Source organism: Sinohyriopsis cumingii, chromosome 12 (assembly GCF_028554795.1).
Source record: "Sinohyriopsis cumingii isolate HCF-2022 chromosome 12, ASM2855479v2, whole genome shotgun sequence".
In the NCBI taxonomy this organism is placed as follows: domain Eukaryota; kingdom Metazoa; phylum Mollusca; class Bivalvia; order Unionida; family Unionidae; genus Sinohyriopsis; species Sinohyriopsis cumingii.
In genome coordinates, this window is record NC_142972.1 from 108302647 (window position 1) to 108319312 (window position 16666).

Sequence of the window (16666 nt, forward strand, 5' to 3'; positions counted from 1 at the left end):
AATACACCTGATATAGTAATTTTGGAATCTGATCGTTTAGAACATAGGTTCCCAAACCATGGCCCGGGGGCAACTTGTGGCCCATCAGCTCTCAGAAAGTGGCCCGCGGGGCCTCTATATTTACTATAATGTATTTTAATAATTTCAAAAATTTATTGGCGTTCAAATAAATAAATAATAACTAGACGAAAGTTGCAATAATGCGCGATCTACAGTATTCTAAAATCTAGAATGTTATTTCTAAGAAGTCTGTCATTTTGGTCGAGCACTCGGGAGCTCCGTCGACGTTCGATAATTCACTCTGCACGTGGTTGTTGTTTTCGGATATAATTATCGACTGCACCCGTTGAGTTAGCGAATGAAACATTTGGAAATACCCTTTTCCCAGCCTTGTCGACCAATCAGAGTGCACAAGACGCCATAACGACACCTGTTACAACTGTTTAGTAGTCTGCAGTTTCGTGTTGAAATTAGGTTTTTGCAAATAAAAATTTACCCTTAAAGCCAATAAGCATGAACGTGGATAACGTAGAATCAAACACTGCTAATAAGCGAAAACGTGAGGACGTTGCTTGTCGTGAATTCAACACAGATTGGGCGGAGAAATGTATGTTTGTGCCTAGTCGTAGTGGTAAACCGGTTTGCTTAATCTGCGGATTTGATTTTAAACCGAAAATGACTGTAGTGCAGGACTGACACTGACTGCTTTTAAAGTTTTAGAATTTGGTTGCTGAAAGTTAATATATTTAAGAATGATATTACGCGACTTTTATAATTGTATAAACATTAATAATGTTATAACGTTGTGGCCCGCTTAGTTACCGAAAATAGTAGATATGGCCCTCTACTTGAAAAGCTTGGGAACCACTGGTTTAGAATGTCAAAAATAACCTGTAATCTTTTCTTTCTGTCTTACAATTCTTACTTTTCTTCATCCTCTTGACGTCACGTTGCAGGTCAAATTGTTGATGGCACTTAAAAGCTTAAAACTACAAAGCCACGTAAATAGTGACAGGTCAAGTTTGACAAGTTTATGAAATAATATTAGTTCTATATAGCAATGTGTGGTGTAAAGAGCAGAAATTAGAATCAATCTGTTGTTTACATAAAATGGATGACGAAAATGCCAGAATAGGAAAAAGTTGGTACATTTCAATAACTGCTTAAATGGGATTCTTTTTGCAGTTTGGTATACCTAATTTTTACTTTAACTGGGTTTTCCATTATTTTAGTTTCATATTTACTCAAATACGCAGCTTATGTGGGGCGCTGACAGAAATCTGGTTTTAAAAAAAAAAGGATATAACCATACATTCCGTAGGATAGCTATCAGCATGGTTCCCACTTTTTTTAAAAGATAAATTTCCAGGTCACTTCCAGGATGAAATTAATTTTTTCAAGGTTCACACCTGACCATTACTGAATGAACATTCTAGCTGCCAAAACATGTCAGAAAAGATGATCATGCAATCAACCACAAATAGGATCACACGAAACAAGCTAGACTACTGTATATTCCTGTAAATTCATTTCAATCAACATAATAAAAATTCTAACTTTACTTGGCTGACCTGCATAATGTTGGTACAAAGAAACATAATGAACAAAAATCTGTTTTGATTCCTTTGAAATATTTAATTCTAAAGAAATGAGAACAATCAGCTGGGAATCAAGATAACTACTTCCATGTTAAATAATGAGAACATTTCCTATCTCAGTATGAACATAAAACAATAAACAGAAAGTATTAGAATCTTGCAAAGAAAAATGTTTAAACCCTGAATTAATATAAGCCAATAAAACCCAAAACAAGATTTTAAAAATCGTTCACAAATTGGTTGCTTAAATTTTGAAAAAAGACCCTCAAAAGTATGGACTAACGTAAAAACTGGGATGGAATTTTCTGTAAAATCATGTCTCTGTAATGCATTAAACTAGTCCCAAAACCTGTACTGATACTAAAAGGAGTACGCATCATTTTGCGATATTCAATACAAAGGACAACAATCTCCAATTTCTCCTGCGAGCTAAGATTTGAAACCACTGCTTGAAGCTACATGCCACAGTGTAATTAACACGAAAATTCATCTGTCAGACACAAGATTTTGGACCTCAAATTTGACCTAAAACGATAGGCAGTCAGCTTTTGAAGGTTTCCTCCGAATACTCAAACCATATTTTTCCTATCTGGACATTTAAGTTCAGATGTGGGTTCTGAGCAACTGCCTACCGAAGAATTGGAATCTGCCACCATAGTGCAGTAGCGTCATGTGGTAGTCGCTTACCGGCAGGCTTAGCAAACTTAATGTTACGTTCGAGTCATACATACATTAAATCTATATGAAAAATGATTATCTCAGAAATGGGAAGGATTACAATAATTATATCTTTTAACCCTTTACCTCATACAAGCGTCTTTGGACGCCTCTACTCCATTCGCATGGAAGCGCCTTTTGACGCCTCTACAAGATTCGCATAGAAGCGCCTTTTGACGCCTGCGGTAAGCATCAGCCATTTTGAGCTAGTTTTCGTAGCGCCACCTTCGGGGAAAACCCCCCTATTACATACTACATTCATTTCTGCGAATGACAATTACGTCAGATCATGTGGTCGCTATTCATGCACTGGTCGATATCTGCTATTTAAAGTAACTGGGTTGTAATCTCCACTCTCCAAAATGGCAGCTACGGATTTCATTCAGTACGTACGAAGTTTTCACGATTAGAATAACAACCACGAAAGATTCAATAAATTAGGTAAAGTCTCTGATATTGATGTAGGCAGCAATTAGTTTTTTTTTATAAATTATCAAATTCAGATGACTTAGTGATATAGACGCACACGAAAACTTTGTAAATTTCGAGTATCGGAAATAGCAGCTACGGTTGGTCACGCGGTCTCACGGACATGACGGTGAACGAGTTCTCTCAAGACTTTGAAGCACATAAAAAAATTCTTCTGTGGAAAATAATTACACAGCTATAACAATCGGACATTACTCTTAAATTTTTCCACATATAATATATGTGTACCAAAAATGTAAAATGGTTAAAACTGTTGTTAAATGTAACATACACTAAATTGCTTAACAGTTCACAGGCAGGATTTCATTCAGTACTTACGAAGGTTTCACGAGTAGAATCACAAACACAAAAGATTCAATAACCTTGGTAAAGGCTATGATATTTATGCAAGCAGCAATTAGTTTTTTTTATTGATTATCAAATTCAGATGACTTAGTGATGTAGACGCAGACGAAAAACGTGTAAATTTCGAGTATGGGAAATGGCAGCTACGGTCGGTCACGCGGCCTCACTGACATGACGGTGAACGAGTTCTCTCTCGATTTTATAGCACATAAAATATTCTTCTGTGAAAAATAATTACACAGCTATAACAATCGGACTTTACTCTTCAATTTTTCCACATATAATAAATGTCTGCCTAAAACGTAAAATGGTTAAAACTGCTGCTAAACGTAACACCACTACGTTGCTTAACAATTCACAGGCATGCCTATGCGGATGCGGTCTGCTAGGTAACAGGTGTTCTATTTATAGCGTGCTGCACTTTGTCACTAAGCTCTATGAGGTAAAGGGTTAATGCATTGACAGACTGGACAAAACTACAGCATAGATTAAACCTGACCCGCAACTCGCCATCTGCATTAATTGCCACTTGACAACACAAATCGCTGATGACACTGAAGTCCAACGCCATGTGAAATTAATAACAAACTCCTGATGTTGTTGTACAAAAACTCAAAACTTCAAATATATTAAATGAAAGTCAGATATCTTTTGTAAAAACCAGAAAGAGCATAAAATTCTCCAAATATTTTGATAACCACCAGAAACCAGTTGCTGTAGCAGGAATATAGAGTCGGATTCATCACACACAGATCGCACGCCAACGTGTTAGTCGCATGATGAAACAAAACCCATGCTGTTGTTCTTGGAATAAATATATAAAGAATTTTGTATTCTTTCATTTTTGTTTTTTTATTATTACAAACAGTATCTTTCATTTTAATTATTTTTTTCTGCCACAACATTTGAAACTTCTCATTATTGGTATCACATGACTTCTGGACCTATGATGTCATGGATATGTTGGTTGCGAGATTTGTGTACTCGTGTGAATAGCAATGCAAATTTTGAGTACCAGGTCAAATTTCATCAAGTCTTTCAGCAGAATAAAGACATAACAATGTAAGACTTTTTTCAAACGTACGAATAAGAAAGGATGCTGAGCTGTCTGAATCAACCAGTCTACTAGTCCAATCTAATCCATCGAGTTTTTGGACTATTTATGGAAAGCACCTAAATGATCCATACTGCAACATCTGAATATTCTGTTCAGAACTCGCTAAATTAACTCTCGATCAGTTTAGTTATGACTCGATTATGCAATTGTTTCTGGTATTATGAGTTGGCGGAAAATTCACAGGTTTTCCACCAAAATTCACAAATATTTGCGAAATTCATTGACTTTTACGGTCGCATACATGCCAATCAATGGCAAGGAAAAAGTGTAATCCAAGTGGACAAAAAGAGTAATCCACATATAACATGATAAAATTCAATCAGCATATGTACAAATTGATTTATTTATCCCTCTGGACTTTTAACATCAATTACTGCTTCATGTTTTCATATATAACCCTTTGAGATTTAAAAAGCAACAGACTCTCGTACTGTATTTCAAAACACTTTTTACCATCTGAGAGAATGAATGATTTGCACACCAGCAGAGCACTAAGTGCTGGGTTACAGAGCCTGGATCTGAATTCAGTTTTATTTTTCTGTTAATACTGAACAATCTCTTACAGTCAGCATTAGAATGGTAAAGAACCAATATTCTTCTTTTTGTTGTTGTTGTGGGGTTTAACGCCATTTTTCAGCACATGATAGGCTATACATGGCGGCCAGTATTAACGGTGGAGGAAGAACCTGGGAAATCCCCGGAAAGAACCACCGACCCCCCGAGAAGCTACTGGCAAGCTTTCTCACATACCCACATTGGCCGAATCCGAGACTCGAACCCACGCAGACAGAGGTGAGATGTCAGTAATCCGTTAACGGAGAGCGCTTTAGACCACTTGGACTCCCCCCAATTGTTTTTTTCATAACCTGACAAAGTTACAGTTATTGGGTATTTTAGATGGGAAATAAGATGAAAAAAATCAACTCTGTTCACATGAGGTACATTGTCAGATAGAGTGCCAATTTGATACTTGTAGGGTTCTTCTAATTTATCGGCAGCCTTTCCTGCAGCATGGTGCATAATATGACAGACAGCCTGATATGTACAATGACAGACATTTTTCAAGATATAGAATGATACAACTCCTTTATGAATTCCTGCCATCACTGATGCAGTATCAGCTGAAAACCCCCATACAGTTTGGCCAACTTCTGTTTATTCAAAGTATTATCATGCAAATAAGTAAAAAATGTTTTCTGCAGTGGAATATACTCTTAACTCTGGTAATGAAAGATGACCTCGGCCTTATCATTGTCAGTCACACAGATTAGGTACGACTTTTTGTCATAATCACTACTCCTGTCTGCTGCAATAATAAATGGCCCAATTTTCATGGCTTCTGCAATTTTAAGTGAAGTATCTTCTGCTAAACACCTAACAATATTAGCTGATTTTGTTCTTGCACATGCATATTTTCTGCAGTTTTGGAAACAGGAAATGTCCATTTGAACAAAGGACCAACAAAGTCTTCTACTGCTAGAGGTAGTCCATGTTCTATTAAGAACTCAGTAGACAACGCCTCTGCATTTATAAAACTGGTGTCCACAATTTAGTTCTGCTGTAAATAAGAAATTACCATAGTACTGGAGTTAGTAAAACGTGCTAATTCAAGATTTCTTTGTTAGATCACCATGACCTATATTAAGATCCCTTCCACACTGCCTGCATGGGACGTGAAGTTGCTCTAGAATGAAACGCTGAATTGTGTAATTCATGTATTGATCTCTGAATCGGTTTTTTGCCTTTCATAATGCAATTGTGAAATTACTGTAAAAATATTTTTGCTTAAATGCATCGACTAGAATAAATCTGACTCTACTTTTAGCGCTAAGTACCTACAAACTGGTTCTGTACCAAATATGAAGTAGAACAAAGAAACTGCGAGCAAAGATTAAAAGTTAGAAAACCAGACTGTTCTCTCTTAAGCAATACAGCTGCTATAAACAGAAACAGGTATAAAGCTGAAAGTAGAAACCAGCACATTTCTTGGAAATAGGGCAACTGCTATAAATGGAACATAATGTTAGGAAAGTGCATGCAAATCTTCGGACAAGCGTACTCTTATGTTGTAGTTACATTTCCCGATAGCATGGGAACCCTTATTGCAAATTCTAAGATGGCAGATGTGGCAGCCATAATGAATATCATCGTACAAGATCTTGTGGTTTATGACCATTAGAGCCAACTATCAATCCACAACAAATGCAGTAAAGTAGATGAATCACTCATTAAAGCAACTTACCTTGCAAGACAGGATATTTCCAAAGGCGGAGAATGTGTCGTACAAAGCCTTATTGTCAATGCTCTTGTCCAGATTCTTGATGAAAACATTGCCAACGCCAGACTTGCGCAACGAGGGATCACGCTGGGACCACATAATTCGGATAGGTCGGCCTTTGATGGTGTCAAAGTTCATGGTGTCTAATGCTCTTTCAGCTAAAAATGAAAATGGCATTTCATCAATTTTATTTTGGAGGGCTCAGCTACTCCAGAATAATGTCCTACCAAAATTTGTTAATGTATATTGAGATTGTGTTGTCAAAAACTCGATCTAATACTCAAATAAATGTGGAAATAGACACGACTTGCCATTTATGGCACACGAAAGGATAAGCTGCATTTAACTAAAAGTGAGCCATCTTTCAAAAATGTGACAACAATTGCCTGTACTATAATCCATAGTTCACAAATTATTAATGTCTTAACTCCACACACCATATTTTCAAGCTTTCAAAAACTTAAATATTACACATTTATAAGGCTGATGGAAAAATTGAAGTTGGAACACAAACTGCATTTTCCTCAAACAAAAAGTTTACTGAATAAATGACAACCAGAACCAGACAACACATCCATTACATTGCTGCCAACCCCCCGAATAAAAAAATACTTCTTGTGACAAAAATACTGATTTTCAGGAACAAATACTGATTTTTTTAAATTTTAATGCATATGTATCTATTTATAACATACCGTATATACTCTCGTATAAGCCGACCCCCCCAAACTGAATTGGTAAAACTTATAAAGTGCATGATCCACGTATAAGCCGACCCATAATTTCTCGACTACTGGTACATCATAAGATGCACAGTGAGTTCTGAATAGGTTTACTTAGGCAGATCACATTATTAAATAAAATGAAAGTAAGAAAGCTAATTTACATGTTGAAATAAAAACAATTCTAAAGTGTTAAGTCTTAATGGAAATTTAATTAATCCTCATTCTAAAATCATGAATTATAAAAGTTCTATCACTTTTAGAATCCTTCAAAATCTGGCTCTGTATCAGACTCGCCAAACAGTTCATGAAACTCAGCTTCTGTTATGGGCGTGCTTTCATCATATACGTCGTCATTGTCATCATGGTCATCCAAAAGTGTGTCATTCTCCTTCTCGCTCTCCTCGTCATTGTCGGATTGAAATATAGCATCATCCTCTGTTCCTATGGCATTGCTGATACTGCACTTCCTGAATGATTTTGCAATCATTTCCGATGGAATTGAGTCCCACGCTTCTTTTACCCACTTGGCGACCAAATCGATGTCCAGCCTCATTAAATTCCCGCCTTTTGTCATTTTCACAGCCCCTGAACAAACCCATTCTGCCCACATCTTTCGTAACTTGTCCTTAAAAGGTTTGTTAAGGCAGACATCAAGAGGTTGTAACACTGACGTTAAACCTCCTGGTATCACAGCCAGTGTTTTCATTTTCTGTGGCCTTTTTTACTTCATCGGTCTTACTTCAATTGATCAAAATATGATTGGTTTCAGCATGGACATTATTCAAGTATTGTGACAGTTTATAACTTTGAGCAGAAACCATGTCCACTACTATATCTCATTAAACAATACATCTGAGAGTCGGCATGTATTAGTAATGTCATTGGCATTGTGCAAGAAAATAAACCTATTATCCCCGAGGCATTTACCACAGATTAAGCATATGGTAGCTATTGTACAACACACTACCACTAACAAACCACTGCTTTACAAACTAAACAACAGTAGTATATAAACTGTGGCTGCCAATTACTTCTGAAACACCTGTCTAAGAAATCCCGCAAATTATATTGTTTTACAATTATTCACACTGACTTGTATATTGCCCTGTTATTTACCCTACCTAAGCGTGCGCGCAACAAACCCCTATGGAGCCTTTCGCTATTGTTCCTTTAAGACTATCGTACATGTATTTCTACTCTCGATCAAAATGTTTGTCGTATATACCTTCAGTATCGTAATTCTTTTCCTGTTTACACTGAAATAAGCTAGCGTGCATTTGTACGATACCGAAGAGTTTAATGATTACTGATTAGCTGAGGGTTAAATACTTGACTGGAGATTACTAATACGGCGGTTCTTTTGGAAAATACACGTACCACCGTGGCTCAAATAGCACATATGGCTGCATTTTCTGGTGGATGGACATCTGTCAAACAGACGTCAAGTATGTTAAAACATGTTTTTCATTCATTATCCGACCACTTAAGTTAGAAAAGAAATATTTGTTTCACTTCACGACAGCACAAATCTTATGAACCATGTGGCATCATTAGGCATGTGATCTCATCTTCGGCGAGCAACAGAAACAATAAATACTGGAAATCGAGGGAAAAAAGCATTAAAAATTTCAGACTTGGACCTTGGCCCGCAGATAAGCCGACCCCCCTTCTTCCAGGCCTTATTTTTTTCCTAAATTTTTTGGCTTATACGCAAGTATATACAGTATACAGCCATCAGTAAAGTAGGACTGTGCTTTACATAATTATTTAATGTCAAATATGCACGTGTTGTACCATGTTCCATTTGGGTGCCCATTCAGAAGGTGCACGAGTGCAACACACTCAGACATACTTTTTATATCCTTTTCCACAGCTTATTTTTTTCCAATCATTATCAATTTGAATGTATCAACTTTCATAGATGATCTCAATTCTTTGTGATTTTCTTATTTAACTGTTTTCGTTGTAGCATACAAGTAATCCTTTGCGATTTTAATGTCTGGAAAACGTGTGCAAAATAAACCACCATCAACACTATTAATTGAAAGAAGGAGGTTAATTTCCAAAAGAAATTTAATAAACCGAATTTCGATCAAATTACATCAAGGTTCTCTCTGGTATTTATATACGTCATAAGATCAGACTGAGCTGTGTATGATGAAGCAGCAAGCGGATGTTTATTAGCTTTTTCGTAGTCTTTAGTTTATAGGTGCCCAATAGTGAAATCACGTTACACAACTTGCAGACCGTAGCGTTTTCTCCTTTACTAGATGTTTGACAAATCTAAACAAGACGGCACAATTGTCCTTCTTTTGTTTCTTTCTTTTTGTCTTTCCTGCAGAAAATTCTGAATATTCTGCTTTCCTATTCAACATGATTAGAAGTTGCATATTATGAAAATGAGATACAGTGACAGCGGTAACTATTTATGTGAAATCCAATATGGCGGATAAAGACAGGCATTGTAGCCTCAATTCTGAATGAACCAATCATATTGTAGAACTGTATTCCTATATACATGCGATACATTTCTTTCAGAATGGAACCAAGTGCCCGTTCTAAACTGAAAATTGCAAGGAACTTTTTTACTATTCAGGTCCAAAATACGGGACAAATACGGAAAAAACGGGACAGTTGGCAGCTATGTCATTACCCTAAATATAAGCGCTTGCGTGATCAGATCAAGCTTGGGTAACACTGAGGGACAAACTGAATGTATGAAGCATACATGCTGCTTTATGCCCCCAAAAATATGTTTCCAGTTGGCAAACTATCCCAGGTTTTTCTGGCCAATCCTTGCACTTTTCCATACCCCCCTACCCCGTACAAAGGAAATTCCCATAAAGATATTTGGAAATTGATTTGTGCATCTAATTGAGCTAGCTGAGCAAAATACTTGAAGTTGAAAAATATCTTTACAACATTGTTTAAATATAACGAAAAATATAGTTAAAAGACTCTCAGCACCCTGCCCAGATCAACATGAACTTGGCCAATTCCGTATGAAAACAGATTCGTAACATTATTCACCCATCAGTCGAAGTGTTCGCCCTATGTCAATTGTAGGTTACTGCTTTGTTCTTGGACTATCATTATTAGGAATTCTTGTACATCTCACTACTTGCGTTGGTCTTAATTATAGTAAAAGCACATTCTGTAATACCAGTAATCCATCTGCAAAATGATGCAAGTACAACTTCACCCGCTTTGTAGAAACCCAAAACTTCCAACCCATAAATCAAAATTGGTGCCAAGTTTAGTATCAAATATTTTTAAAGCCAGTTTAGAAAACCAATTAAGTCGTCTTCAGCAAACGTCTTGGAAATGCTTAATCATTAGCATTTGGATGCATTTTTAAAATCTGTAACACAGAAAATAACTTACACAGGGGTCCTCCATACACATGCATTTGCCAGTCCTGCTTCAACCAAACAGTGGGAAAACGTTTTTGATCAATTGATCACTTTAGCCGTGCTGATATTTACAATGACAGAATGGTCCCCAGATGGACATGTCATTATAAGAGCATATCAAAAGTGTGACGCAATAGTTGGGCAGCAAGATCAAAGCAGAGTGGTAGGAATATGTATGTACCAACATCACTAAATTCAGGAGCAGAAAGACCCAGAAATGTACATGTGGTCATTATAGGAGTACATCAAATAACTTGAGCTTTCACTGTTTTGTTTTCTATTGTAATCGAACAAGTGCATCTGACCTCAAAATCAATTTAAGACTTGGGCAAAATGCCATCTGCAACTCTGGACAAGCATTTTGGGGTTAAATGTCAAATATTGTAATGAAATTCAGAAGAGTGCTATAGTTGACAGAACTGAGTTTATTAGTACTAACATTAGTACCCTTACTCCTACCTCGTGGACAGGGTACTAACATGAGCATATACTCGTCAATGGAGCAAGCCAGGTGTGATTCACACCCGGCGCTCTTTTAGCCTAATAATAACACTCTGAACATATTCCTTGCATATAACCCAATAAATTGAGTAGCCCTCTTATTAATACCGGAAATATCGAAAATCATTGTAGAAATAGTTGTAAAACCTCATTTACTTTTTTATCAAATATTTTTGTTTAGATCGTCTGCCATATTAGTTCAAATAAGGTTTACTTCCGTTCTCAGCATAGTTTGTGTGCCATATAAGGACACTGACGCCTTATTTGGAAACGTAAACAAATCGTAGTAAAAAATTTGGGGCTGTTTGAGCCTGCGCATTAAAAATACGGTTTATCGACAACTTTGAAACTCCACCAAGAAGCGATTAGTCACCACTTGATTGATAATATAGCGTAGAATATCCAATTACGGTCACTGCAAGAGTCTCGCGTTGTCTGAAATGGCAGACAGGACTAGTTTAGTGTAACCATGCCAATTTGTTTTTTCATGTAAGGGCTTAATAAATTTAAAATAAGCCAAACTTCTTTCACAACATAATACTTATGTAGTAGATTTCTGCACTATTTGTTTTTCTGACTTAGTGATGAGATTTTTTGCTCCATTACATGATATGGGATCAGTTCGTAGCCTCAACCACAACAAATCAAGTTGAGGCTACGACATAGTAGCAAACAGTTTATATGAAACAGAAGCCAAGTGTAAGAAACTGTGTGATACCTGTCTTAGTGTTTGCAACAAGGCCTTTCCCTGAATTGACAAAATTCAGTCTCAACTCTAATGGACAAACAAGCTAGATGTCTGCTATAAAGAATTTGAAAATCGAACTCAATGACACCCACTATTTCTTCTCATCTGAGCATTTAGCCACTCCAGGTATGCTCAATATGCTTACGGGGACTGCAACTTTTGCTTCTAGTTTTAAAATCCTAGGGAGACCTCAGTCTTCAGATTATAAAGTGACTTTGCTGCTTGTCCTAATTGTTTTTTTGTACACATACCATTAAGTTTTCTTAGAGAATACATAGCCAATATATTAAAAGATAATACTGAAATAGCATTTTGTTACAAAGTTTTGCAAATTTTTGGCATATCCTAATCAATTTTCTTTTTAAGTAAATTTCTCCCACATACCATGTAGGTCACCTAGAATAACGGCAGCTGTTTTCACCTTGGTGGTGGTCAACTATGCACTGAAAATGCCTGCATGTGAAAAAGTCCCCAGATTTCCCACCCATCCTACAACATGGTCATTGTTTTAAATGCATTGTCCAAAAGGTGCAATCCAAAATAAACAGCAATTCATGGCAGGTGCTGTTATGTCATCATAATAACTATGGATGTTGGAAAAATATATTGTACTCCCCATAATGTAATGATTAGACTCGACATGCTTTTTTCTTGACCTAGTTCAGTACCTGGATGACGCAAGTCCACCGTGATCGAAAATTTTCATCTTTAAGTTTCTTGACGACAGGTAATGTGCAGAACATTCAATAATCAGCACTGAAGAGACTTGGCTTCAACTGTATTGGTATTAAATTTTAGAATAATATGATGCATAAATGCGCCTACATGATCATCAGATTTAAATCTCTCCACTGCCCTACGTGAAGATCTGATGGTAAGCGTCTAACATTATTCTACCATAACTAATTTTATCGGCCAATCGGATGAAATCTTGGACCTCCATGTTTAGAAAATGAAGAGCATCAATGTGTGCTAACAAGTCGATTCACTTTGAAATTTCTGAAATCTGCACTTCCATTGGCAAATTCAAGAGTCTCTTGAACATAAACCCTAAGCAGTTGCTGTCAGAACTTCGCTCAAGACAGTGTAGTCCTACAATGTAAGACAGCACACATTGGTTTAGTTTAAGTACCATGTCTCACTATCCAAATAACGGCCTTGTAGAGCGTGTTCCGATTTCGTTGACATCGGAATGAGTAATCGAAGTTTCAGGAACATCTCACAAATTTGGCAGCCTATATCGACATTCTTCCACTAATTTGTGTAATTAATATACTTACTGTGCAGTCTTTATCCTGGCAGAATGAAAATATGATACCAGCAAATGGATGCATTTTCACGTTCCGTTGACATACACTTCAATTTGTTGCATTGCGACAGTAGTCGAGGTATGCCGAAGTTCGTTCAAGTAGATACATGTTCGGGATAGGTTTCTTGAACAAACTGAACCGTTGCTTATAGTTCCAATAGGCACAATATATTTTTATTTATTTCGTTAAAGAATAATATTTCAGCGTAACCCTATTTCAGCATTCCCCGCTTTCCATCCAACTGAAATGCTGAACAACGAAACTTGAAAACGGGTCCAATTTCTTTTGAGAATTTGAATTTATTAAAGAAAAGACGTCAGGATAAGTAAAGTCTAACACATTATGACTTTACTTCGTAGAAAAGCATTGTCATTTTAGCTGCGAGTCGTGTGAAATATTCCTGAAAAATTTGACTTTCGTAACAATGTTAGTCAACATCAAAACACTACACTGCCCTGTTTGTAAGGCAGTAAGACCCTGGCACCCAAAACATAAGCGTCAAGGTCTTACCTGTAGGACTAAGGGCAGTGGAGATCCAATCTTTAACATGTACTACAGGATGCAACTACGATTTGATTCGGTCAAAAAAAAGCAAGGTCCCTTTCAACTGTACACAAGCATCAGAATGGGCTGAAAAGTAAGTTTGACATTCCTGAAAGTCTGGCCTGCACCAGCAAGGTTGAATAACCTCCCAGCAATTCCCACACACTACCGCTTGCGTCATCAGAAAGACGCCGCCCCTTTCAATAATAAAGTAGATGTTTTTCATTTTAGAATTGTATGTTGTGTATCACAATACATATTGAAATGTGGCATATTAGGATGCGAACATTACTTATTGTTTACACATGAGAACATACCATCAGCAGGCTGCTGGAAGTTAACGTAGGCATAACCTAAGGAACGTCTGGTGATCATGTCCCTACAAACGCGAATGCTGAGTACAGGCCCTGCTGTGGAGAACTTCTCAAACAGCATGGCTTCGGTGATTTCTGGATGAAGGTCTCCCACGTAGAGGGAAGCCATAGGATAGGATCCGGGTCCAGCTGGGTTCATCGACATCTTGCCACGTTAAGTATTATACAAACTGTTCAAAATGGCGTTCGAAGCTTCGTCCTGGAATTTCTCTCACTTGGATTCGACTCTGTTTCGCGAGATTTTTTTGTATTTTTAAAACGTTTTGCAGATTTTTTTGTAAATTTTTTATATTTTATATATGAATTTTAACGTAAACAAATACAGTGTTGTGGCGTAGAGCGAGCCTACTCACAACACGTGTCATCCAAGGCGCGAAGGCGAGAAGAGGGACGAACAGACAGCATTTTGGCTGCTTTATATACTAACTGTCATTCGGTTAGTTACTCCGCTGCTAATATAGTTCTAAATATTATAGTGCTTAATTTAATTTAGCATTTTATTTTATTGAAAAATGGCAATTAATAGCTAAAGACTAACACGTGATCTAAAATTATATAAAATAACATTGCAATGCAAAAGTAGTAACAGATATTTCCGTGTTATAGAGGTCTCTGGCATATGAAGCCTAACGCGTATTGATACATCAGAATATACTTGGGTAATGATGTACACGTAGTGAGATTATACTGCGCAGTTTTCAAAATAAAACCAAAAAAAATTAATTTGCCGTGTGCATGGTGTTTATCTTGGCAGTGAAAGCTGTCCAGTTGGGGAGGGTGTAATGACGCACATTTTACTCCAGCACATACGTTAGTAAACACGCTTCTAAAACAGCAGACATTCGGTAGTTGTGTCCTGTTCTGCCACATAAGTTTCCTACAACTACATTCTTTGGGGGGGGGGGGGGCAGAGAGACCCCCCACACTGACAAAAAAATGAAAAAGGTGTTTTATGTGTATGTGTCCCCAAAGATGTTGTTTATTTTTTATAAAAGGATTTTGATAAAAAAATATATTATTTGATTGAATTTTTGATGGTGTATTTATAATTTCCCTAGTGTTTTCAATAGGCTGTTCATCCGAGCTAGGTTTCCTTCACCTTTCTCGAATTCCCACCCCATGGTCATTTTGTGACCTTTGCTAGAGGTCCCTTAAGTCCCGTGTTAGCTATGTGTGTATTTGCTATATTGTGTGAGTGCTATATATAGTTTTCATGTTGGGACAGCAATAGTAGACAAATTTCTCCAGTTTCCTTAGTAATATTTCTTTTTTATTTTTAGATAATTTACTTTATTTATAATTGGACGAATGAGCGGTGTACTGTATATGATAAACAAAAACGAAAGCATATTGTTTTGTGTGCGTGGTTATGTGTGTCGCTCCTCGCATGATTTATTTCTTAAATTGGGGTGGGCTGTACTCGAGTGAGGGTCCATACTTTATTTATTTATTTTATTTCTGCCAACTCGAGTTTGGCCTCCTCTTCTTTTTTTTTTTTTTATTGGCCAAAATCTCCAAAAGGGTTTAAATTTGGCTATGCAGTACGGGGGCTGTATAGTTGTTAGAGAAAAATAGAAGGAGTACTAGATTCAGATATCTAAACCATGTGTTTGTGTTTATGTTTGCGTGTGTGCTAGTGTTTCATATGGGGTGTTTTTATTAGGCTCTTTTATGGGCCTGTCCACTTGGCGTGGCGCCATGTGACATAGCCCCATGACGTCATTACCTCTTACTTTCCCCGTACGGGTACCCTGTCCCACCCCTCTTGAAATTGGAGAAGGAAGATGAATGCTTTTTACTACAGATGTTAGTAAATTATTCATTTTAAAATTTGAAAACCTGACTGCTCGAGACTACTTAAGTGAATTTCCAAATAGGTTAAAATCTTAATAGTACATTACATTTATTTATTTATAGAGTTACCACCTCCCAGGGAAAAAGGGATGGGACCGAGGTTTCAGTCCGCATTTGCGTTAACGCCCCTAATGAGCGTTTTACCGAGGCCCCTTTCCCACCTCTGTCCCCTGGTTGATCGCTTATACTTCCTTTTAGGGGAGAAAAAAAGTCCAATTAAGTAATTTAAGGATTAGAGGTTATTAGATATATTTTATGTTGCAATTGTCATTATTATTGCTATAACTTGGCCACAGGCCATCATTATTTTAACTATGTAGTCTGTTATTTTGGTTGCTAATTTTTTTTTCCAAAGTTGCCATCTTGGAATAAAATGTTATTTCTTTGATATCGTTCTTTTAATGCATATTTCCTTGATTAAACGTATTCTTTCCTCTTTTCTTTTCTCGCACTGTGCGATTGCATGGTATTTAGTAAAGTTGGCAATCTTACATAACGGGCATTTGACTTTCTCGCACTGTGCGATTGCATGGCATTTAGTAAAGTTGGCAATCTTACATATGGGCATTTGACAGTTATTCTGATCATTTTTCTTCTCATAGCTACTTTTCCCGTTAACCATGCGTTGTGGAGATACTTAAAAATTAAACTCTG

General features: G+C 36.9%; 1 protein-coding gene across 1 annotated transcript in view; it reads right to left on the reverse strand.

Moving 5' to 3' along the window:
* Positions 1 to 14551, reverse strand: part of LOC149787222 (polyadenylate-binding protein 4-like) — a 33716-nt gene extending 19165 nt beyond the window's left edge. The window contains exons 1-2 of the mRNA XM_089977718.1: positions 14102 to 14551; positions 6509 to 6702 (exon numbers count right to left, since the gene is read on the reverse strand). Coding sequence (XP_089833844.1) covers positions 6509 to 6702; positions 14102 to 14303 — 396 coding nt within the window. The 5' untranslated portion in view covers positions 14304 to 14551. The remainder of the gene's footprint in view (positions 1 to 6508; positions 6703 to 14101) is intronic.
* Positions 14552 to 16666: the final 2115 nt, after the last annotated feature.